Below are 25,244 nucleotides of genomic sequence, written 5' to 3' on the forward strand. Positions count from 1 at the left end.
CGAACTTTTAACTGCTTCAACGTGCATACATATATACACTGGCTCAGAGCCAAAATGAAGGACGCCAAAAAATTTTTTTTGTCAATCTTCACAAAATTGTTCATGTAAAATTATTTTCGATATTTTTCTTTAAAAATATGTTTCATATTACAACAAAAACCACAAAAATCAAAATGCCAAACTTTGTACAAAAACTAGAAAAATTCAGCAAAATTACCATTAATTTTCATGAAAATTTACAACCTTTTGATCGGTTTTTTTAGAAATAGTTCGGGTATGCAGTTTTATAGCCCACTAAAGTTTACAAATTACCGCTGATTTTTGACAACAAATCGGATTTAAAAGTTGAAAGAAGTTTCAATTCAAAATTAATGGAAATTTTTATAAATTTTCTTAGTTTTTGTGCAAAATTGGAATTTTGGGTTTATGGTTTCAGTTGTAATACATATAAACTATATTTTTTATAGGAAAAAAAGAAAAAAAAATATTTAGAATGAAAACCTTTGTGAATATTAACAAAACATAAATTTTTTTGGGGTGCATCATTTTGACTGGGAGCCACTCTAAAGTACAGGAGTATATTTTTTTGCGTCTTCAAGTCGAATCAAGAACAAGAAAATCGGTAATTGGAATTAATTTGAAGTAGATGAGGAGTTCCGGAGAAAGATACGTACACCAAGCCTTCCACCACTGTTTAAAGCTTCAACCCGTTCTTGAAAAAGTTCATTTGTTCTGTTTCCACCTGTTTCCCCTCACCTACGTACTTACAGCTTTCAGCTACGTTGGCGATGTAGAAGTAGTGTTATCAGGCGCAAAGTCAGAGCTTCCAATAATATCTTCCACAGTACGTGCAGCAGCAACTTTTTGTTTGTATTACGTATGAAAATTCTTTTCAAATTATTTACAAGTGTGTTGCAATATCCTATGTGTACACACATATTTGCGCGCAGAAATCAAATGCCGACCGCATGTATGTAAAACGCGCCCACTCAAGTGCCCAATGCAGTGAACGCCACTGTTGGCGGTTGCGGCGCAATTCATAAACTGCATTTAGGAAAAAGAAAAATTAATCACAAATAACTAGGTACATGTGTATGTGTGTACGTACAAAATTTATATGGGATCTAAAGTGCCCACAAACCAACCACTCACGGTGATTTACTGGCGTGTTGCTAAAGCTTTAGTTACTCAATCATTGCAAACAATCCAAGAGGCAAAGTAAAAATAGCAATAAAAATGTAATAAAATCTCACTTAATTCTTTCGAGAGATTCAATTCTACTATACGCTTTGGCTTTCCGTGTTTTTTGTTCGCTTAATACATACAAACGTACACACATACATATGCACTAGTACTCATTTTTCATACTTTTCTGCAACGAGTTAAATTTTCTGCGCGCTATGAGTTATTTTTAATTTAAATTTTAAATTAAGTGCTAGTTGGTAAACGTGAACATACAAACGGTATACACTACGAGTATTCAAAGTCAGCAGCGTTCAAGCGTGCACTTGGCGAATGGACTAACTACTTGTGTACCGGTACATACATTTGTATATATGCAGTGACATGCCTGCGGAGGGCGAAACTAGGGGAGAATTATAAAAATTATGACATTGAGGTGTAGCTGAAGAAGTGTTGGAAAGATTTTTCAATATAGGCAAATATGGGCATCAATTTTTATATCTAAAATGAAAGTATATATGGGTCATTCCATCCAAAATTTACATAAAAAAAATTTTTTTCGTGCGAAACATTTTTTTTTTTTTGGGTTCTTTGAGGCAAAATATTAGACACGTATTTTTTTATTTCGACACAATATAAACAATTTTTGGATAAAAATAACTGATTAGAAATAGTTGCAAATTAAAAAAAAAAATCATTAGTACCTTTCGTTTATAAAAAATAGGTCGAAAAAACTCAACGTATTTCTCATTGGAAAGCTAAGAAAAAAAAACTTTAGGTCGGCTAGTCATTTTTTTTCTTCGTATACGCAAATGTTTAGAGGTATTTTATTCGAGCGTGAACATTTTGAAAATTCATAATTCCAAAATTTTTTATATTGTGTCGAAATAAAAAAAAAACGTTTCTAATATTTTGCCTCAAAGAACATAAAAAAATATTTCGCACGAAAAAAAATTTTGAATGGAATGGCCCATATTTATTAAAAATAAAATGTATGTTTCTTATTTATTACTCCCCCAAAATTTTACTCGGAATACGCCCCTGCTACTAGTCGCGCTTGTCTGCTAGTCAGCCTAGTGAGTACTGCCTTTACTATTCAGACGTTTAAATGAATTGGTGAATGTAAAAACTTGTATGTATGTATGTCAATAGCGAAGGCGAGAAAGTGCTGCGAGAGCAATCACTGAGCCCTTAGAAAAGTGAATACACCAGTCGGTCAATGTCAGTAGCTGTTGCTAAGGGTAACTATATTAAACTTTTTCATACAGCGTGATAGCTGTTGCATACATTGAGGCGTGCAAACCAATTTCGCGCAGAATTTCAAATTTTCGCTTACCAAATGCAAAGAAGTGAAGGAAAATAAAGTGATGATAAAACTTTTTGCTGCAAAAGCTATGACATGGCCGCATTGATAGTAGCGGAGTGGAGGAAATTGAAGTCTCATAATGAGAGTAGAGAAAGACAACCAGTGCTTAGTTCGGAAATTAGCTCAAAAGATACTTGGTTTGACAAGTAGTCTGGTTAATTTATTTTTGTCAGAACTACAAATAATTTTAAAGACAGAATTTTATTTAAAATGTATACAGTACTGCTTGGCTGCGTACCGGGTTATGAGGGTTATGAAAGCAATAAGAAAAAAACACGGTGGTACCAGATTTTTACATTTTGCGAAAGCTTTTTGTCGGATGGCCCAAGCACACGCAAGAGGAGAGGTATTGTAATATTTATTTTATCAAATTAATTGAATACAATTTTTTAACAGGTGGCGACCTTCCTCAAAAATATTTTCGGTAGTAAACTTTGCTAAACCTCTTCAGTTTGATACCCATATTGCAATATTCAATTTATCTTATCAATTAAATATAGTTAAAATTTTCAAACAGGTGGCAACCTTAAACAAAAATTTATGCGACTGTAAGCCTTCTTAAACCTCTTTCTTTTCGCAGCCATATTGCAATATTTCTTTTATCTTTATCTTAAAAATTAATGGCAAACTTATACTTTTTTCTTACTAACGTACTTTCCACTGGGCATTATATGACAAAATTTTACACCAAAAATACCTTTTCTGGAAATAGTCATTATGCTCGTTGCCATATGATATTTTCTTAAATTTTTTGTCATTTCACTTCCTCATGGAAATTTGACATAAACTGCGAGTAGCACCAAAATCAGAAAAGTGCGCTGTCATTTAAAGGCAGACGCATCTATGTGAACGAAGTCACCTTAAGTTTATGGTAAATGTTTCTTTGTCTAAACATGACAGGAAGAGGGTGGGATTGATTGGCGATAATGAAACTTTTTCTTCTTGTTTTGAGCCAGAGTGGATTGAAAAGGTGCATGATAAATGGTAACAAGATGACAGATAAGCTCTCAAAACCAGACTACACCCGCAGCTCACAGGATGTACGATTTCATTTACTAACTATGCAGCACCCTTTAAAGCATATTTTCCTAATTGTGCAATAGCTGCCACTTTCTCTAGATTTTCAATTTAATATACGTAGAAACATAATTGCCTCAAATAAAATTGATGCCGGAACATAATGCTTAATATCCAAAGCTTTTGAACAAAGGTAGAAAAGTTTACTGCTCTTTTGAGTCACTTTTTTCTTAAAACGGAGGTAACACACAAACCGCGCACCACTCCGTTTCCGTAGCCAACATTTCGAATAACTTGAAAGTGGATTTTACATTAAGGTCTTAGGATGAGAAGAAAAAATTAAGAAGGCTAAGTACAGCAAATGAATACAAAAAAATATATATATTTGAGAGCAGATTTAAAACTTGCAAAACTTCTTTCAAAAAAGGCACCAAATAAACAGCAAAAGCTAAGCACGTAAAAGGTGCACAACCAAATTTGAATGCTTAAAAAGTTTTTATTGCGCGCACACAACAAACAACCGGCTGGCTGGTGACCCGCTCACGCGCCGCCACTAGCCGAAACCGCAACAACAAGGCCGGATAATCAACTTGCGTTTGGTCGATAGGTAGATAAAGGTGAAAGAGAAAGCAAAAAAATATAAGAAAGCGCCAACTTTTGTAACAGGTGTCTCCCATACAGTCAAGCTAATGTCACCGAAAAGCTGCTGCTGCATGGAAAATACCATTATGCTGCTAACAAGAAGATAATGCGCGATCAAGTGGAAGAGTGCAAAAACACAGTGCTTAAAGCGCACGTAATTATGTTTGAGTGAATTTGGGGATGAATGGCGGATGAATGACCAAGATAAATGGAATGACATGAGGGATACAAAGGGCAGCCATGAACAATAAATTTTTGAAGTATTGGAACAATGGGCCTGTATGGGTGAGGCATGCTTGCACAGTCCTAAGTTACACCCTTTACTTGAATTTTCCAACAACTATGGACATTATTAGAGCTATAAAAGCGGATTCATCGTTTTAGTTCAAAACTTTTCTACCATATAGTTGTTGTTGCGTTTCTCTCACAGAGAGAAATATTTATATGTCTTTTTCTTAGTCTTTGTCTGTGGCTCAGTCTCAATCACAAACCTCTGGGTAGCATATTTTAATCATTTACTTCCAATATTATTGATGGCGATAATATAGAGAAGGAAAATGGATGAACTTCCGTTACATCGCAAGTGTCTCGTAATTTCCGCAGCAATTTTTAAACTCACTACCTCCGCTAAAGAAGTTTGGTCCTACCAACTGGGAGTACGAAGAATAACTCTTAAATATCTCTTTTCGATATTGTCTGCAGCTTGATTGGCACCTCAGCCATTTTCGTCTAATTCAGTTAAGCGTGTGTGATAAAAGAAATATTTACTATCTTTTTATGAAAATATTTTTTCTTTTTTATTTCTTGAACGCGAGAAAAATTTTAAACGGGTATAAATAAATTTGTATATAAAAAAACGTATCAGACAACAATGCGTATGTATATTTTGGCAATCGTACTCAGAGCGGAAAAATAATAATTTACTACCGCAAGCCAAACAAACAATATTTGTATCGAAAAAAACATAAAAGAAAGGCTTTACCTATAGGTGAAAAGGACTCATAATCAAGGAGAATATGCAATGAGGGTCTCGCTCGATATTTCTGGAGCCTTCAACAATGCCTCTATAGAGACGCTATTGAAGGATATCGATTATATCGACGTTAACCCAGTCATTCATAGTTGGTTCGAAAATCTTTTGAATTGCTGAATAAAATGGCTGAATAGGGTAATCGGTGATTTCTAGGAAGGCAAACCACGACATCTTTCAAGGCGGAGTTCGTTTCTCCGCATATGTGGAAACTTGTAGCTATTAAGATTGCATCTCAAGTTAGTGATATAAAAACTATAAGAAATATACTGACTGCATATGCAAATAGCCTTGCCGACGTCATCTCCGGCAGATGTTCGAATATGATGAGCGAGATATTTGAAAGTACACTTAAAGAGATTATTGTGAATCCTGATTAAACAGCCATAGCACTTTTCACAAAAAAGTAAAAAAAAATCGTATTTGGTATTCCTTCAAATTGCTTCATATACTAAACTTACCCCCGAACGAAATTTTTCGCTTTTATATTAGAGAATAAACTGGAACATAGATTTAATGTGGGTAAAAAAGTTAAGAAAGCTGGTGTGGGACTAACTTCTGCTTTCAATATTCATGGCACCCAGTATCGGAGTTTATTTACTTCGTTTTGGGATCGGAATACAGTGGAGTCGTGGTCAATGTAGTGAGGGAGTACTAACAATTTGATTAAGGAAAAACGTTCATTACCATAAGGATCTGAATGATTGCGCTTCTTAACTCTTGACAACACTAGAGTAAGTAACCTAGCCATACGCTAATACCTTTGTCTCACACTGTCCATAAAGCCTTGATTTCTGCACCCATAGTGTACTGTATAGTGTGTAAATAATAGCAAAAAATCATTAAATGCAAACAAAAACAAGTAATTTTTAAGCAAAATACAAAAAAGGACTTCAATTCCCATATAAAATTTTAAGGTTATCGTTAATTTCTTGATGATCTAATTATGGGATCTAATTAGTATGGGACCACCCTTGAGGTAGCACCTTTCCAATGAAGAAAGAATTCTCGAAATCGGTTAACGTGGTCCAAAGTTATGCGCTAACATACAGAAAAAAAAATTATTCCGACGAACTTAAAACGTCCTCTTTTTTTTTGAAGTCGCTTAAACAGTAGTATTAAAGACTTCAGAAATGTTGTCTAACAAATCTTTACAACCTTTTCACTTTGCTGTTTTCCTCCTTCCCAGACATTTCTGCGCTAAATATTTTAAAAATTTCTGAGATTTGCTGTACTTATGCATTTATGTACATCGGTGTATATGTGTGGGCAAAGAGGGTTGAAAAGGCAGTCAAAATGGAATTTTATTTGCGATTTAAAATATGTTACTCAAATAATTTTATCAACCGCCGAACAAACAAGCAAGCTGGGGGTTGATAAATATATACATGTATGTACATATGTATGTATATACATATCTCAAGGGATCTAAGAGTTAGTTTTTGATATTGTTGGGGTGGAGAAGAAAGGATTTACCTACAGGTACAAAGCGCGTTCATACATACACACATAAGGCTGTATTGGCATAACAATAAAGATACATAAAGTTTTTTATAGATTTAAATTTTTCTAGAATGGAAAGGATTAAGTAGGTTGGAAGCAGAATTTAATGTGTCATATACATATATATGCGAGTAAAAAAAGTGTTTTGAAGCTTTAACTCTGCAAATCCATTCGTCCATCCTTTCATAGTGTAACAATTTTTCCGATAATAAAAACAGTTTCACAATTCATTTCCGAGTGAATTTCGCCCCTACCAATTTGAATTCAAAGCGAGTTTGATTGAAATTCATTCGGAAATGAATTGCAGAACTTTCCTGAATATGTATTTATGGCTTTTATAAATTTCAAATTACTTAAGTAAATGGACACAAATATTCTCATAATCTCTCTTCACTTTTCAGACAAACAACAAGAGTTGGATTTACCCTCGATGCGCGGCGACGACAACCCCGACCAACTCAGCATGCTTACCCAGCATCAGCGTTGCCGTTCGCCACGTGGTGGTCCGCCCATGTCACAAATATCGGGCGTGAAACGACCACTCTCCCATACGAACTCATTCACCGGCGAACGACTGCCCACATTCGGTGTGGAAACGGTGCACGAAAATGCGCTCGGCACACTGCTCGGCGACATCGATACGTGGGGCATTGACATATTCAAGCTTGGCGATCTGAGTGCCAATCGTCCGCTCACCTGTGTGGCATACACCATATTTCAGGTAGGCTCAAACAATTGCGGTGATTGTAATTTTTAACAACTTATAAATAATCACTTTCTTTTTGTTTTCTTTGTTTCTCAAATTTTGATTGCAAACAAAACAGAGTAGGGAATTACTGACCAGTCTTATGATACCACCGAAAACTTTTATTAATTTTATGACTACTCTGGAGGATCATTATGTTAAAGACAATCCGTTTCACAATTCACTACATGCGGCCGATGTGACACAAAGTACAAATGTACTGCTCAATACACCAGCGCTGGAGGGCGTATTCACATCGTTAGAAGTGGGCGGAGCATTGTTTGCTGCTTGTATACACGATGTTGATCATCCTGGTTTAACAAATCAATTTTTAGTTAATTCAAGTGAGTGCAAAAATTATTGATTACTCTCTAATAGTATTGAGTAGGGTGGTCCTTAAAATATCAACATCCAAATTTTGTTCTACATGCATATCATAAAATTGGAAAATTTTCAACAAATTTTTAAGGGCCGCTAACAGGGTTTGAAAAAATTTAATTTTTTAAATAGCAAAAATTCTACAAAATTTTCACTTCAAATCTGATATAAATTAATTAACTCGCTGAGTTATAGCGGGCAAAGATAAAAATTTTGTAAAATTTTGAAATTTAAAAAACAAAATCAATTAGTTCACACCCTAGTAGCGCTCCCTAAAATTTTCTTTAAATTTTGAAATTTCGTGGATGTCTTTATTTAGTGTTTGGAATAAAATAGAGGAATACCTTATGTTGATGATATTTTAAGAACCGCCCCAGAATTGAGCTTGACTTAAATCAGTTGTCGTGTGTTTATTTAATCTTCAAATAGAGTAAATTATTTGTTTATTGATTTTTCTAGGTTCCGAATTAGCCTTAATGTATAATGACGAATCTGTTTTGGAAAATCATCATTTAGCAGTTGCCTTTAAATTATTACAAAATCAAGGATGTGATATATTCTGTAATATGCAAAAGTGAGTATTATGAAATTATAGCTTTTACTTCGGCATAGAACTTTAGCGCAGGTATTACGATAATACAACTAGCCTGCAAGCTTGGATTAAGAGGGCGTGTACGTGCCCAACCTTGGACTCGGAGGTATAATTGTTTATGACGAGTGTTTTCTGTATGTGTCCCAATAGCACCCAAATTCCATTGCTTTAAATCGAGGAAAGAAGTAATAATCAAGGCGTTAATCAGCTTAAACCTGTTCCTTTCCTATTTAAATTGAAAAGGTCCAAGCGTTTCACTTCAATACGTTATCTCTGACAGAATGCTAAGGAAGTCTGGCCCAGCTGTTTGGTTCGATTGCTCGGCTGGAAATCAACACAGGAAGTGGTCAGTTGATTTTTTCTCAGTCTCACTACGGTAGCGACTGGAGAGAGAACTCGTTGATATTCACAATCGCTGCAGTAAAGTTCAGTGACCTGCATTGACGTCGGTGAGAACTTTTACTTCACATCTGCTAAGTTTCAGAAGGTCTTATATCGCTTTATTTGCCTCTAACCACCGACATAATGGCCTTCAGACTTCACTTAATCTCGTTTGGTCAAGTTTTTTTGATATTTTCTCTAAACAGTAGTTTTATGGAGTTGTTCGCTGCATTTAAATACTATCGTCTCAGAGTTATAAGGGTCAATCTCATCTTTTTGCGGACGTTAAGACCTAACTTATCTGCAAGTCTTATGGATACCGATTCCTTGCTCAATTTTTGAACCAGCAGTGAAGATGAACATGCCATCATTCGCTACTGGTAGTCTTACTGGTCCCATGATTTTCTGGTCTTAAATCAGATGAACTCAGGTGCCCTTGAGTTTAAGTCTCAACGCGTTGCAATGTTGTCAGTTTTAGCTTCTTAGTAATTTTTATTTTCAATAAGCCGGTCGGGGTTCCGAAGTTTGTTGATTTATGCATTTTGGCTTTCCTAATGCGGAGGAAAATTAAAATTCAGAAAAAGAATCAGAATCAGAATCATTCTTTATTTTAAGTAAATATACAAAAAATAACAAGGTAACAGCACTAGCTCAATACCATCGGCTGAAACTTCAGAAAAAGAACAAAGAACTTTTCAACGTAATGTTTCCAACGCGAATTGCCGAAATATACATACAGTACTGGTTGTAGGCCCGGATTTTTCGCGGGTTTAGACTTTCATCTGTTCACGTACTTCCTGTGAAAATAGCTGGGCCGTAATTGTCCACCAAGCATGATATTCAACTCTCTAACCATGCAATTTATATTCAGGTGACATTAGAGTCCATAGTGTAGCTGTCTGTAAAGTATAGATAAAGCATCGTCCGCTGTGTCCTACCAGCCCCGACCGAGCAATTCCCTACTACATTGCTAATAATGTTTAATTGTCTTTGCACCAAGGACTTCATGCTGGAACGATTTCAGTGAGGTTTGCAGTGGTACACTGCATTGATCAGAATAAGCAGCTCCCAATTTCGAAAAGTGTTTCACGCTTGGGAAAGACGAAGGAGTTTCTTGTTTCTTCTCAATAATATTTCCGCAAAATAATTCCGATTTTCGTTTGTCTGTTACCTTCTGTATTTATCCCCGTAATGTTGTATTTGTTTCTCCATCCAGTTATTATAAATTCCCCTAACAGAGCTCCATGGCAGATCAATTAAGGGTCTTCGGTAGATGAATCCCGGGGTAGGCTGTTTACTGGCAAGGTTCATGCAGTGACTATGAGACCACCATGCCCGGTACCCAAATGAGGTAAAACCGGATCGAGAATGCTATGATTATTACTTAATAGTTGAAAGCATATCTACGCCGGCTTTTGTGTGAATTCGTACGCTTCCGAAGCGGGGACCCCGGCTTTAGATAAGCGGCGATTACTCTTATCCAAGAAGCGAAAATCTAATCTTTCTAGACTACAAAATAGGTTTTAAAATAAAAATAAATCCTAAAAAACAATTTTGCACTCATTTCTTGCAGGAAACAACGCCAAACATTAAGGAAGATGGTTATCGATATTGTTCTATCAACGGACATGTCTAAACACATGAGCCTACTGGCCGATTTAAAGACTATGGTCGAGACGAAGAAGGTCGCCGGTTCCGGTGTGCTATTGCTGGACAACTACACCGATCGTATACAGGTGAGAAAAAAAGTGATATTTTTACCTTAAAAAGACCAGTGTGAGCAGGTTAGTCTTTTAGAGGCTAGATTTAACAAAGTCGCAGAACTTTAGAGGTCTGACTTCGTGGCTTTTTTAGGCCTTTTTTACTTAAAATATTCAGAACAAAACTCGGACTGGAGCTAATAAAAATAAGTAGCCATACTATATATTTTTCCTTAATATCAGGCACCGTAACAGTTACAACTTTTATTAAAAAAATCGCTCTTTAACAGTTATTTTTTTAACTTTATTTGGGTGCTCCTTAAATAACCGTTATTTCTGACATTTATTTTATAGATCCAAAATAACAATTATTTTTTATTTTTGCCTAAATAATCTGCATTTCTTTTTTCAACGAGACTCCAAATTGAAAACAAAATTTTTATTTTCAATTTTTATGCAAAACTAAAAAAATAACAATTATTTTTGATTTTTAAATTATATGTCTTAGAAAACAGTTATCGAAGACATTTATTTATAAAAGTCATGAATAAAAATCAGTCACTGACCTTTGTTTTTTTAAATCATACTTATAAAAGTCATTTGTATAAGTCGTAGTAAACTTTTGTTTCCCCAACCCCTTCTTAACTGCGAAAAATGTTAATGACTTTTATACGAATGATTTCAAAAATAAAAGTCAGTGACTGATTTATATTGATGACTTTTAAAAGCAAAATTCACTGACTGATTTTTATTATTGACTTTTATAAATAAAAGTCTTCGATAACTGTTTTCTAAGACATATAATATAAAAATCAAAAATAATTGTTATTTTTTTAATTTTGCATAAAAATTGCAAATAAAAATTTATTTTCAATTTTGAGTCTCGTTGAAAAACGAAATGTTAGTTGTAGAACATTACCTTCATAGTGAATTTTTCCATGACAGTTTTCATCAATAACTGTTATGTTCGTTCCCTGCTCAATATATCACAAACTACTGTTTATCTACCGTTCAACGTTGTGACAGTACGAAGTATCTATCATTTTTCGGGAAAATACTTTCTTAGGCTAAAAAAAAATAATAATACCAAAAAAATTTTATTTCAACTATATATTTTTCTACAATTTCATTTGTTGGCGTACTACTAGTAGGGTACTCTGATGTAGAAGATATTCATATTCTATTCCCAAAATTTTTCCGTTTTTCGTATCCTAAACTGAACTGCATTTTGCATACCTTGAATTAATGTAGCCGTTACTAGCCTAATAGATGGTATTTTGTTCTTCGTTGAGAAGGATTTAACAATTTATTTAAATAAGAGCTTTTAAGAAATGAATATTTTGATATCCTTTTAAATTTATTTTTCTCAGGGTTTAACTTTTGCTGACAGTTTTTCAAAACCAATTTAGCTTCGCTTTTTGTAATCATCTGGTCACAATGAAAAAGGCTAGTACATATTTACGCAATACTTACAATAGTAGTAGAGGAGCATAACACTCCTGCTCTAACCAAGTTCTGAGCATCGTCCAACCATAACATTTTCCCCTTAGGTCCCTAGAATATGACTGGCGTATTTACAACTAGTCTTTTTGCTACGAGTATTACAACTACATAAATTTATTCATATTTCTTTTAGGTGCTCGAAAATCTGGTACATTGTGCCGATTTGAGTAATCCAACTAAACCGTTGCCATTGTACAAACGCTGGGTCAGCCTACTCATGGAGGAGTTCTTTTTGCAGGGCGATAAAGAACGTGAATCGGGCATGGATATTAGTCCCATGTGCGATCGTCATAATTCAACAATCGAAAAATCGCAGGTCGGATTTATCGATTATATTGTGCATCCATTGTGGGAGACATGGGCCGATCTGGTGCATCCAGACGCACAGGATATACTTGATACGCTTGAAGAGAATAGAGACTATTATCAGAGCATGATACCACCATCACCACCACCATCGACGGCTGACGATCAACCCTCCGACGATAAGATACGATTTCAAGTGAGTTGCTGAGACAAAATGTAGAAATGAAAATAAATCCAAAAAGACACTAACACAATTGGCTGCAGATAAAAAAAAAACAGTAGTGCGTCTCTCATCACTAAACAATTTTGTGCGATTAGCAGCTGAGAAAAGAGAAAAACAATTAGGATAGAAGTAAAGAAAGCATTTAAATAATTAGTAGATTCATAAGAATTTTAAACATAAAATAATAATTGTTCCGCTCTTACTTGGCTGAAAATCGCAACAAATGCAATTTAACTGTATTAACTTCTTCAACTCTGCATTTCAGGTGACACTTGAAGAATCCGATCAAGAGAATTTAGCCGAACTGGAAGAATGTGATGAAAGTGAACACAATAAGACGGAAGTAGCTGAGACGACGACGGCCATGGGAGAGCATAAACCGTCGGGGAGTGAAAATCAAAGTCATCACGGTGGAATGTGACGGAGAGTAGCGGGACTATGTAAGAAAATCACCGAAAAGGCGCAAAATTTTTTGCTAATACGTTAGTTGCAACAACAACTACAAACAGCTAGTGAAATAGACAAGAACAACAACAACTAAAATGCCAAAAAAAAAACTACAACAAAAAAATCAAAAAAATAATAATTTACAAAAATGCAATTTTTTTGCAACAAAAAAATAAATATTCAAAAAACTCACTCAACAAAAAACAAAATAAAATAGAAGAAAAGAATGTTAACACTAAGGACAAAATGTTTAAGGAAGGCATGAAGAATGGTGAAGAAATTATACATATACAATATATAGAAATTTCATGGTGGCATAACCAAGACAAAGAAGAAGAATAGTTAGAAAAAGAAGAAAAACAAAAACAAGCAAAAAACAGATATGTAAAAGTAAAAAGCAAAGAGTCGTAATAAGAAGAAGAAAAGGAAAGCATAATTTTACTTTAAACCTGAAAAATTGCCAAGAAAACATAGAAAGGAAAGAAAAACACACACACGCATACATACATATGTACATACATAAATACAAACAAATTCAGCACAAATGTATAACAACCAATGAAACTACCACAAAGACAGGAATGCATGCATACTTACAGATACAAACATAAACCTAAATATTTTTTTAACTAATTTTTTAAGTTGAAAAATCCATTGCAGCAGAATTTATTTCATTCATTTACAATCAATCAAGCCAAACATCTCAATTGCAGTATAGACAAAATGGCAGCAACTTTCGTGCAGATATGACAGGCACATGCCATTATGGCGACGGCAGACAAAGCAATTAAACTACATAAATGTAATAAACAACAACAAAAAGACGAAACGCAAGGTTGTAATAGAAAACTTAAATTTTTTTCATGCTAAAAATGGAAAATTGTAAAACGTAGTGACGACTGGAAGCAGCCCTAATAGCAAGCACTCTCCAACAGAACGCATACCTTGTTTGACCTTCAATTTCGAATCCTTAAAACGCAACTACGCTTAATAGTAACATACATATGTAGAGAGAATTAACAACAAAATGATTGCACAATAATATTGAAAAGAAAAAATGGCTGAAGTTTGGCAAAAATTTGACTTGACTACAAAAATTAATGCTGACTACATACATACATACGTATTTTCAAATGACTTGACGCAAGCCTAAATAATATTGGCAATATTATAAACTTAACGATAGATTTAAACGCGTAAAAATGAACGATTTGTTTAAAAAAAAAAAACTATTTTATGCTGCTCAATAAGTTTTGAATGAATGAAAAGCTGCGTTGCGAAAGGATTACGACATCGAGAGACGTGAAACAAAAAATTCAAATACACTTTTATAAAATAAATTTGATAAACAATTTTTATTTTTATTTTTTTAAGAATGCATTTTAGAAAATTTAAAACTATTATTTATTAAATTTATGAAATCTTTATACATATACTACCTACATTGTGGTTTGCATGTACACAATTGTCATTAGTAAGTTTTAAAATTGTAAAATTCAATTCTTTTTTGTACCAATTATATTTATTTTAACACGCTGAAATAATGGAAAATAGAAATTGCAAATTGAAACATGAAAAATGAAAGAAAAAATCAAGAAATACAGGATACTGAGAAAACTATCTATATGTACTCCTTTTTTAAGTACTGACAATGTCGAGAAATTTTAAAATTTTCAGGACAAAAATGCAAGCAACTTAAGTGCTTTGGCTTTGTAAAATCAAAACAAATTTAAAAAAGGCAAAGGTTATTAAAATACTACAAATTTTTGAAACTTTGTTCAGTCTATAAATACTTCCTTAAATCCTTCGTTAAGTAATTTTCTTTATGGAAAAATCGCTTTTCTTCCATTCTGGCTTAGCACTTCTGTTGATGAAATACACCTGCACATTTTAAGCTTTGCATTTGTAATGTATAGCTTTTGTAGAATTTTCAAACGCGGTTGTACGTTACAAATTTACAGAAAAAAAAACAATAACAAGAGGTTTTTGAAATCTGATTTTTTTTGCACTATTAAAGCTCAGGGCCGTTCAATTCTTAAAGTTTTAATAACTATAACTAATATCAACAAGTTTAAACTCAATTTTAAAATTATAAACATCAAAAGCTCTTTTGTAAATTAAAAGCTTTTCGAAAAAATTTAATAAACCCTTTTCGAAAGCGGAAATTTTTCGCACTATTAAAATGTCCGCCTCTGAATTTTTAAGGTTTTTAAAATGGTAATAAGTTTCACATAATTTAAGCTTAATTTTGAGCTTTTATAGAGTTTTCAGAATTATAAAAGGATTGCAGTGACTGTTAACCTAGTCTTTGTTTAAGTTAGTTAAATGTGAAGTCTGTGTAAAACTCCAAGTCCCTCCTCTTTGTATGACAACATCAAAGTGCACACCACAAATCGGAGGAGAAGTTCGGCCAAGTACTATCAATGCATGTATGTATGCGCCGAATACGTATTTGTTTTAATTAAAATATAAAGTCCGAAAAGCTGTTTCGTAGCTCGAAAGTTTTCAAAAAATGTTAAAATATACATATTAGTTTTTGAAAAGCCCTCCTAAGAATTTATAATTTAATTTCAGAAATTACTTGCTCGTATATTAAAGCTCCCAAAAAGTTAATGCTAAAAAAATGCCAGAATATTTCGCTTTTATAAACACAGGTTTTGAGAAAATGTAAAATGCCGCAGGCCTACACATAAAATAGAGAGCTTTTATTCTGTGCAAGAAAGTGCATCACTGATAATTGCATAGACCAGTGTTGGCCAGCGAAAGCTTTTATTTTGTGTCAGTCTAATGGAAATTATACAGAGAACTTTTAAAAGGCTTGGCACGCGGGCCTTTGAAGTGGTACACTGTCGAACGATTTGCGGAATTCTCAGCAGTAGAACTTACACCGAAAAGCTGAGTAGATCGGTAAATTTGGAGTAATTTCGAAGTTTAAATTTTATGAGAGTTTTAAAACTAAGAAGCCTACTTCATATATACTTACCTAAATGGATACACGTGCAGAGCTTTTATATGCTTGTATGCTTGCCAAATATTTTAAGAGGGACACGCTGCAAAAGCTTTCACTGGTCATTTAATATTGGACGGAAAGAGCTTTCATAACATGTCCGTCCGTATCAGTCACCAGTAAAACACAACCCGCGAGCTAAACTTTTTAAAGCTTTCTATAGATGTTGTTTTGGGAAGCGCATGAATAAAAAGTTTATTTTCTACTTAGGAAAACACGATAAGAATTTTTTCTGGTCATATATATAGCATTGGACAGAGAGTGCATTTACCAAAACTTTTTGTAGACTTTTTAACGAAACGCACATAGCAAAAGCTCTCTCTGGTCGTCTCAGGTCTACATAAGATCTATCTAAATTCTAGTACATGCAGTGACCAGCTCTGAAATATCACTCCTAACGTCAGGAAGCAATATAAAAAGTTTTTTTTTTGTTGTATTGAAAGCAGCGCAAAATGGAGGATCATGTGTTAAGCTAATGTTGTCAAAATAACCCCCATAACTTATCCACACAAATACAAATACATACACCCACACAAAATCCTGAAACACTAGCTGTTAAAGAATTGAAAACAAGAAGAATAAATTCAAAAAGAATAAAATTGCAAAAAATGCAAAAATGTGTGAAACATAAACTTTACAGTTTTCCGTTTAGAAGCAAAAGCAAGACTAAAAGTCGCATAGTGTTGAACTCGAATTTACTAAGAAACGGGAAAGCTAATGATTTTTTAAGAAAATAAAAATTCAAATTTACTAAGAAGATGCGAATAACAAAAAAAAAGGGAAAAGTGAACCCTACAGAAATAAGGTAGCTAAATGTGTAACTTAGAGGTTATAAATAATAGCAGATATAAAAAAATTTTAATTATTTATAAAAAAAAACCAATAAATTTAATAAATAAACCCTGAGCAAGGCTAATTATTTAGTAAATGTAAAAACATTGTAATATAAAACTTAAAAAATTAATGGAACAGACAAAAAGTGTGAAAAATCAATTTAAAAAACAAAAACTGTGAGTGAAATAAACACACTACGAGTGACAAGGAAAAAAATAATAAATAATTGATTGCGTACGAACATTTTGAAAGTATAATGTTTACAAAGAAATCGCAAGCCTACACATAGGCTGTGCGACATGCGACGTGCTGGGAGAAATTTAAAATTGGCATAGTATGCCTGCATGCTTTACTAGCGCATACTTTTAGGCGCCCATGCAATTTCTTTGTGTTCGGCGCGTAATCGAAAATGGAAAAAAGAAACACCCACCTGCTAGGCGGTGTGTTGAATTTGTAGCTTCCACACTTCCTTTCCACCTCAAAAACATAAGTCTTCGCATATATTTTTAAGTTGTAAGTTTTGATTGCTACTATGTGCTCATCGTGTGTGTAGTAAAAAATCAAAAGAGGATAACTATAAAAAGTATTTCGATGTGCAGAGAGTAAAGATTTTAGTTTTAAATCAAACTTGGCCGAAGAGTGCTTGTAAATGATGGAGTCGAAATAAGTTTTTGCTAATTTTACTAAATTTAGCTGTGTAAATTTTTTTACAATATTGTGCTTTGCGACTAATAAAAATAACGAATTATAGTTTATCTTTTTTAATTTCGTATAATATTTTTTAACGCGTAATTTTATTAAAGCAATTTAAAAAAAAAAAAGTTGACAATAGTAAATGTCCAAAATGCGAAAAGTATATAATTTTTTAACACTGTATGCATACATTTGTGCAGTAATATTATTGAACGGCCAATAGGAAACGCGCGCAAAATTATACCCTCTGAAGGAAATAATACAAATTGTGAAAAGTGCAGAGGAATATAGCAAAAATCGAAAGAAAGTCGATTTCGAAAGTAATAGGCAGCACTTTTAGTTTTGTAATTTCGCTTTTTTACCGTTAATTGCAAGCGTCATGGCTCGCACACAAAATGCAACACTGCGCCGGTACAGTAAGATGTACTGTTGCATTTTGTTTGATGGCGCCGCTTGAAAGCAACTATGTTTTAAGCTAAATTAACTCTTCTTTATTCTTCGCCCACATTTTTTATTTTGCGTTGATAAGCGTGTAAGTGCGCGTATTTATAAAAAAAAAAAACAAATATATTAACGCTTTTATGGTTCTTTGTCATATTAACACGTAATTTTAATTTTAATTGTTTAAATTTTAATTTTTGTTGACAGGGCAGGATCCCGCTCTTTAATATATGTATGTATATGTATAAATAAACAAAAAATGATTTGTTAAAAATCGCATAGAATTAAAATAAATGATTTGCTTGTTTATAAACGCTTTGCGCGAGTTGTTTTATCAAATATTTATGTTTTAAAAATTGAGTGATCTAAGAAATTTATTTTGCTGTAGACAGCAATATGCCAACTTGCAAACGAAAAAAAAAAATGATGTAGCAAAAAAGCAACAAAAGGGCAAAGCGAGCAAGCAACTAGAATACAAGAAAGCACCTTGATGGTCTAAAAATATCATATAACTAAACTAAATAATAAAACAGTGGAAAATAAAGGAACATTTTTGGAATTTAAGTTTAAGAAAAATAATTGTATGAAAAATTGTGTATGTAATATAAACACACAACGTGCATACATACATATGTACATAAAAAAACATCATGAATTCTTTAGTGACTAAGCACTAATTAATTAAATTTAATTAATTTGAATTGAATAAACTGAAAATGTAATACAAAAAATTTTGAATATCATTTTTGCTAAAAGTTTTTAAATCAACTGGAACTTTTGTACTTTCAAGCATGGTAATGTGCAAAGGCAATTTTTTATAATCTATTTAACTGGACGCAGATCAGGTAACCCTAAAAATCGTTCACTTCAAATTTTAATAAATTTCTGTTGCACGCGGGAGGGGCAAGTCCCTAGACTGGCTCAGAAAAAAATTCGTTTTTTACTGTGTCAACAGCTTCCACTGGTATTTACAGGCAGGAACCAAAACAAATCATTAGATGCCAAATCAGAACTATACAACGGTGATCCAGGGAATGACGAAGGGAGCCGCCGCACAGTAGTTTGAAACTGGAGAACTTAGTGGAAAACGGAGAAAAGCCTTAAATTTTTGGCTGAGTTGATAACGAAAAAAGTTGCACAACTAAAAATTTAAATGTTATAAAAAATTTTCAAATTTTCAATCTATCAGCCGTGAGGTAGAGCGAGAAACCATCACCAAGGTCTACTGCGGAGTCGGCCGAGGCTGCCACCTGAATGAAATCGGGTTCCATAAATTTTGGGAATGTTTGCTCGTTCGAACAAAACAATAATATAACGAAAAAAAAATTATTTTTTTAATATATTCGAATTTTTTAAATTAACCCACTGTATGGATCACCCTTTACATGCATCAATTGATGTCAAATCGACCAATGGTTAGAATCGACCTTTTTTCGATTTGGATGCATTTTGATCAGAACGTTTATTTTAGCGTGTAACGAAGTTCTGCCAAAGGAAGAAAATTATAAAATAAAAAAAATAATTTCGAAAGTTCAAATTTTCACAATTTCACAATACCCATCCGGAAATTTCAGAATCTTTTAAGATCAGTTTGAGGTATTGTATAAAAAAATTTTTGAACCAAATTTTTATAATTGCGATTTCAAATTTCATTTTTCATTTTTGTAAATAGGTTTTTTGAGATATTCAAAAAATAAACTTGCGAAATCCCGGAAATTGTGATTTTAGAATTATGAAAATCTTTAAAAAAAAAAAAATTTCCCCTTGGCACGACTTTGTTATATGATTAAAAAAAGTTCTGATCAAAATTCATCCCAATCAAAAATGGTCAAAAAAAGACAAAAGAAATATAAAAATGTTATGCTCTGATTGACTGAAAACATACCTTGACCTTAAAAACGAACTTCAAAAGTAAAATTTTTAATTTTTTTTTTGCCTGAAAACAGCAAAAGTTTTTTTTTTTGATTCTTGTGATATGGACTCCTATACGCAATAACAGCAAATGTTTTCAGTTAAAAATAATGGAAACCATTTTGAACACTCTATTTTTGGGGGTAATTTTAAAGGTCAAGGAAATTTTTTATCCACCGAGACTATTCTTCCTGAATTATCCATCTTAAAAGCTTTAAATAATGTTAAATTAATTTTGCTGTTTTCATTCTCGAGATATGATTACAAATAAAGCTCATTTTCCACGCTCAGTGCCTGTTTTTTACGTCAATACTGAGATAAATACCAATTAGGTTCCCGATCGGAGAAAAATGTGATATTGGATTCCCAGTGCAGAGGAGAATATAACCATTTATACTGTTGGTTCAAAAATGGAGCAAGGTGCCGGAGCCGGTATCTGGTCGGGGGATCTGAAGACCAACCAGTCCTTTCGTCTGCCGAACGATTGCAGTATCTGGCTCTAAGGTGATAATTAACGAGGCGGATAACTCTTTACTACCACCGTTTAGTGATAACGTCAATACGATGGCCGTATCGTCACTTTTACTGACGGTGACGATTACAGCGTTGTCTATTACCATATCATCTGATGGCTGCCCCGACATTCGGCTATACGTAACCGGACCCGGACCAGATTTATATCTGGCAAAGGATTATCATTCCAGCAACACTCCACAAAAACTGTTTGGGGGTTTTTTACGCTGTCACAACACCAACAACCGAGTCATCTGATGAGGTTGCTTATACATAGATCACTTTTATACCGCAGAGTCTGTTAACGTGCTGATATAATTTGAGGTTGATTCCCGAGCGGCCGTAACTTCTCTTGCAAGTAGTGAACGTTTAGGGAGCATTCTTGAAAGCTAAATAAGACAGCTTTTAGGTTTTTCAGCCGCAATAGTTGAGCCGATACTGTTCAACCATCCCATTACTATCGTTATTGCACTGTTTTCTCTCAATTTAATATCTGGAAGGAGGTTGTGCACAACTACTAGAATAATATCGTTCGTGTGCCCTATAATTTTCTCCCCGTTAAGGAGCGGAGGTTGAAGAACATCTTCGGACATCACATTCCATTTCAATATACATAGTTATCGTTTTATGAGACTTCATATTGCGTTGCTTCCATTTTCGTGCAACTTCTGGAAATAGACACTAAAGTAATTTTAAGCGAAAAAATGAACTAAGGAAACACTAATGCAATGGTTTGTAGTATAAAAAAAGATTGTCTCCCTATTAAAAAAACATATAAAAATAAAAAAAATAAATATGTACAATACACATGTATAATTGAGAGGGAAATATACTTATTAATATTAGTGCATACATACATACATACATACATATATATACTTGCAAAAATATACTTTTAATTTACTTACTGAATTTCAAGCTAGTGACATATGTGTATGTAGATATAAATATAGCTAAAAAATATTTAGATATTAAATAATTAAAAAATGCAAGGATGTAAGGTGTTTTGTAGTTGGTACTTACATGCATAGAAAAATACATCTAAACATAATGAGAACTATATATATGTACATACATAATAACATGCATTTTTGGCCCAAAAATGCTTATGGGAAAAAGTATTGTCTGAATTTTAATGCCATAGGATTGTTCTACACCGAAAAAATATACCGCTATTTTTTTATTCCGAAATCAAAAAACATGTAGAGGTCGCTCAAAGCGCTCATAGGTATCCAGGTATTTTATATGGGAAGAAACAACTTTTCGTAGAAATGGTTTAGAATTCTTGCAAATCTATATTTTTCGATCGGAAACCTCTCTTTCCTTTCAGGAGACTCCCAATAATAATACCCAATTATTTGTGTAACCATTTTTTCTTAGTGACTGTATTTTATAAATCCAAAAAACTCTTAAAATGCAATAGGGAGACCCATACATAAAAAGATCATTAGTATGAAAAAATTTTTAAATCGGCAATTGCGTATTGTTATTGGAAGCCTCCTGAAGAGAACCAGAGTTTTCCGATCAAAAATATTGATTTTTAAGAATTCTATACTATTTCTACAAAAAGTGTTTTTTCCTATATAAAATACATGGAAAACTATGACCGCTATTTTTTGATTTCAAAATAAAAAAGCGGTATATTTTTCGGTATAGAATAATCCTAGGGGGCGAGAACATTACAAATTTTTTTACCCCCCCTAGTGTACATTATTTCAACTAAATACATAAGTAGCACATATTTATATGTATAGGGGTCAATCCTCTAATGGTTGGAGTAGACCATTTTTGATTTGAATGAATTTTAGTCAGAACTTTTCTTTTATGATATAACGAAGTTCTGTCTTTTTACGATTCCATATGTTGCCCGACTTTGCTTATGGTCTCGTTTTAAAGGTCATACATATTTGGGGCTACATAATTGTAAAAGCAAAAACTTATAAAAATGTTTGGTTCTACTTTTTTATATGTATGTACAATACTTATAACACCGTGGAACAAAAATTAACTTAAAGAAAAAAATTGTTGCAAACTCTAAATAAAAAATAAATTAGAATTTAGCTAAAATTCTTTAACATAACTTTATGTAAAGTTTAGTTACAAAGTAGTTCTTTCTTCAAAGTTCAAAATTCTTCTTCAAAATGAGTAGATATCTTTAAATCAAAAGACCTTTTCGAAAATTTCAGGATCGCTTAAGTTCAGTTAGAGGTGTTGGACCCTATGAATAAATACTAAGCAATTATTTTTTCTTAAAATTGCAGACTTTTCACTCGATTTATTGAAATAAATTTAAGTAAAAGGTATGACATTTTAAGAAAAAGCAATTGCTTAATTTTTATTCATAAAAAAATTTGCCTAACTCGATCTCCTCAGTGTAGACTCCCGCCCTTGCACAAGACCCGTTACGCTAAGAGTCAGGAAGTTAGAGAGTAAAAACGCTCCGCAAAAACTTGCTCGCTCAATTTTACTGAGGAAACCTGAGGAAAAAAATTATATTTTCAACAAATACGAGTATATTCCACTTTTGGCTCAAATTTCAATATGTAAGTAGAAAAACGCAGACGCTGTAGAGCCTGTATTGTATTCGGCAAAGTTTGTCAGGTAGGTAGGTTCATGAATTTTTTTTTTTTTTTAATTTGTTGGCCTGTGTAATTTAAGATTTAAATTTGACCTACATATGGCTTCATAGTTCTGCATGCGAGTCTAAATAAATCCTACATACTTGTACTTACTGCATATAATTGTAGGTGCATTTGAAACATAATACATACATATGTACATATATGTCTATAAAGTCAACAATAACTTAAAAATAGTTCACTTATTTCCAGCATACAGTGAAACATACATACATGTGCACATTAGGGTGCCTCGCCAAAAAAAGTCGCGGTTTTTCACCGGAAATATAAAATGTATGATATTTGAAGAATTTCACCAAAATATTTCTGGACCGATTTTATAATACATACCTCGAAAAATCTTATTATTTGGATTACTTTGATACAATTTCTAAAGCTTTTTGTGCAGACCTCCTAAGCTTAAACATTTCTATCATCAGAGGTAATTTTTATGTTTTTAAACTCTTTTTTTTCTTCATATTTTTTCAAAATACTTTGGCGGAAGGCTTATAAATTTTATAATTCCCATGGAAAAATAGTACAATTTTTTTGTATGTGGAGTGATACAGCCTAATGTACACACAAAAATGTATAAGTAAATGTAAGTATGTATAAAGCAAGTAAGTTGATAAATAATTAAGTACGTATTCAGTATATTCATTTATGTATATAACAAATGTATGTTAGTTTATAAATTGTAAATGTTACGATCTCTACAAATGCATAGCAAGTGTGTAAGAATTCAAAGAAGCAAAAAAATTTGCAACTAATTTAAGGGGTGCCAGTGCAGCTACACATTACATATGAATACAAAGTATTGGCCAATACCATAGCACCCCCTTTTCAAAGTAATATTGTTTGCCACTCATGTTTATTTATTTATTTTTAGGAATTTGCAATTAAAATATATTCTCTCACAAAACTCATATAAATCCCAGCTTAAAACTTAAAAAAAAAACGCAGAAACGCTACAATATTTTTCAGTACACCATTTTATAGCCCATTCAATTTTAGTTAGAAATGTGCAAGTTTCAAGTGGCTAAAAATTACCGTTGATTTTTTAGAATTTTTTACGCCGAAGGTGTAGCGTGTTTCTTCCATATAAAAATAAATTGTTTTCATTCGTTATATGGAAGCAAATGCGACGAAAAAAAATTCTAAAAAATCAAGGGTAATATTACTACACATTATTAGACTACAATTGAATGGGCTTTACAACTGTGTACTCAAAAAAATTCTAGCGCTTCTGAGAAAAAAGTTTGAAATTTGGATGAAAATTTGTTGCTCTTTTTTGCCGCCTTTTAAAAAGTTTAAAACTTGGGTTTATATGGATTTTTTTAGAGAATCAATCGTTTTTTAATTGAAAATTCTTACAAATTAATAACTAATCATAAGTGACAACCAATATCACTTTGAAATGAGGGTGCTATAGATATGTCCAATACTGTACACACGCAGTATGTGTATACAAATATCTATACATGTATGTCTATGTAAATCCATTAAACATTTAATTAATTATTAGATATAATAACAAGCGAAATGCATATTAACAAATCGTAGCATTGACATGCAGCAACACTATTAAAGAAAATACAAGCAATGTATGGCCACATTGAAATTGACGAGAAAAATAAGCATGCGTACATACACATATATAAGTATACATACACAAGTAAATAAGCATACACTACTTTATCGATAATAAGAAATTTAACATATATATGAAAATATAAAAAACAAATATTCAAACAAAAATAAAAATAAAATTTAAGTTAATAATTTGCAGTGAGCAGCAGTAATAAAATATTTAATAAGAAAATCGTGAAAAGTAAAATGTGAAAACAGAAATATTAAATATTAAAGAAATATTACTGTGACGCTGGCGTTACTTATTGAGGAAATTTACAATTTTGGTTAAAAATTTTGAAGAGTATCGAAATATGTTCCACTAATTTTTACAAGAAAAAGGCTTGTGAGCAATAACAAGTACGTAGAACTTTTACTAAAAGGCTAAACTAAAACGTTTTTTTTTGTTTTGTTGTTCGCCCATACTGAAGGCATGAGGCGATGGATCGTTTCTTAAAAAAAATTAAAAAACAAGAATTTAAAAATAATAATAATAAAGGCATAAATTAGGAGAAATCTTTAATTCGAAATTCGTATTTATAATAAGAGTGGCAAGCAATTTTCATTTTTAATTTTTTTTTTT

At 32.7% G+C, this 25,244-nt stretch overlaps 1 protein-coding gene across 6 annotated transcripts in view; it reads left to right on the top strand.

Annotated features, from left to right (window-relative positions):
* LOC118733120 (cAMP-specific 3',5'-cyclic phosphodiesterase-like) overlaps window positions 1-18,414 on the top strand; it is a 192,203-nt gene extending 173,789 nt beyond the window's left edge. For all 6 annotated transcript variants that reach the window (XM_036462354.1, XM_036462351.1, XM_036462352.1 and 3 more), the window contains 6 exons: window positions 7,142-7,461; window positions 7,565-7,829; window positions 8,323-8,437; window positions 10,410-10,572; window positions 12,173-12,541; window positions 12,834-18,414. In XM_036462354.1, coding sequence (XP_036318247.1) covers window positions 7,142-7,461; window positions 7,565-7,829; window positions 8,323-8,437; window positions 10,410-10,572; window positions 12,173-12,541; window positions 12,834-12,989 — 1,388 coding nt within the window. In that variant the 3' untranslated portion in view covers window positions 12,990-18,414. The remainder of the gene's footprint in view (window positions 1-7,141; window positions 7,462-7,564; window positions 7,830-8,322; window positions 8,438-10,409; window positions 10,573-12,172; window positions 12,542-12,833) is intronic.
* The last annotated feature ends 6,830 nt before the right edge of the window (window positions 18,415-25,244 follow it).

This window comes from Rhagoletis pomonella, unplaced genomic scaffold (genome assembly GCF_013731165.1).
Source record: "Rhagoletis pomonella isolate Grant_MI unplaced genomic scaffold, Rhpom_1.0 Rhpom_scaffold_00002, whole genome shotgun sequence".
Classification (NCBI taxonomy): domain Eukaryota; kingdom Metazoa; phylum Arthropoda; class Insecta; order Diptera; family Tephritidae; genus Rhagoletis; species Rhagoletis pomonella.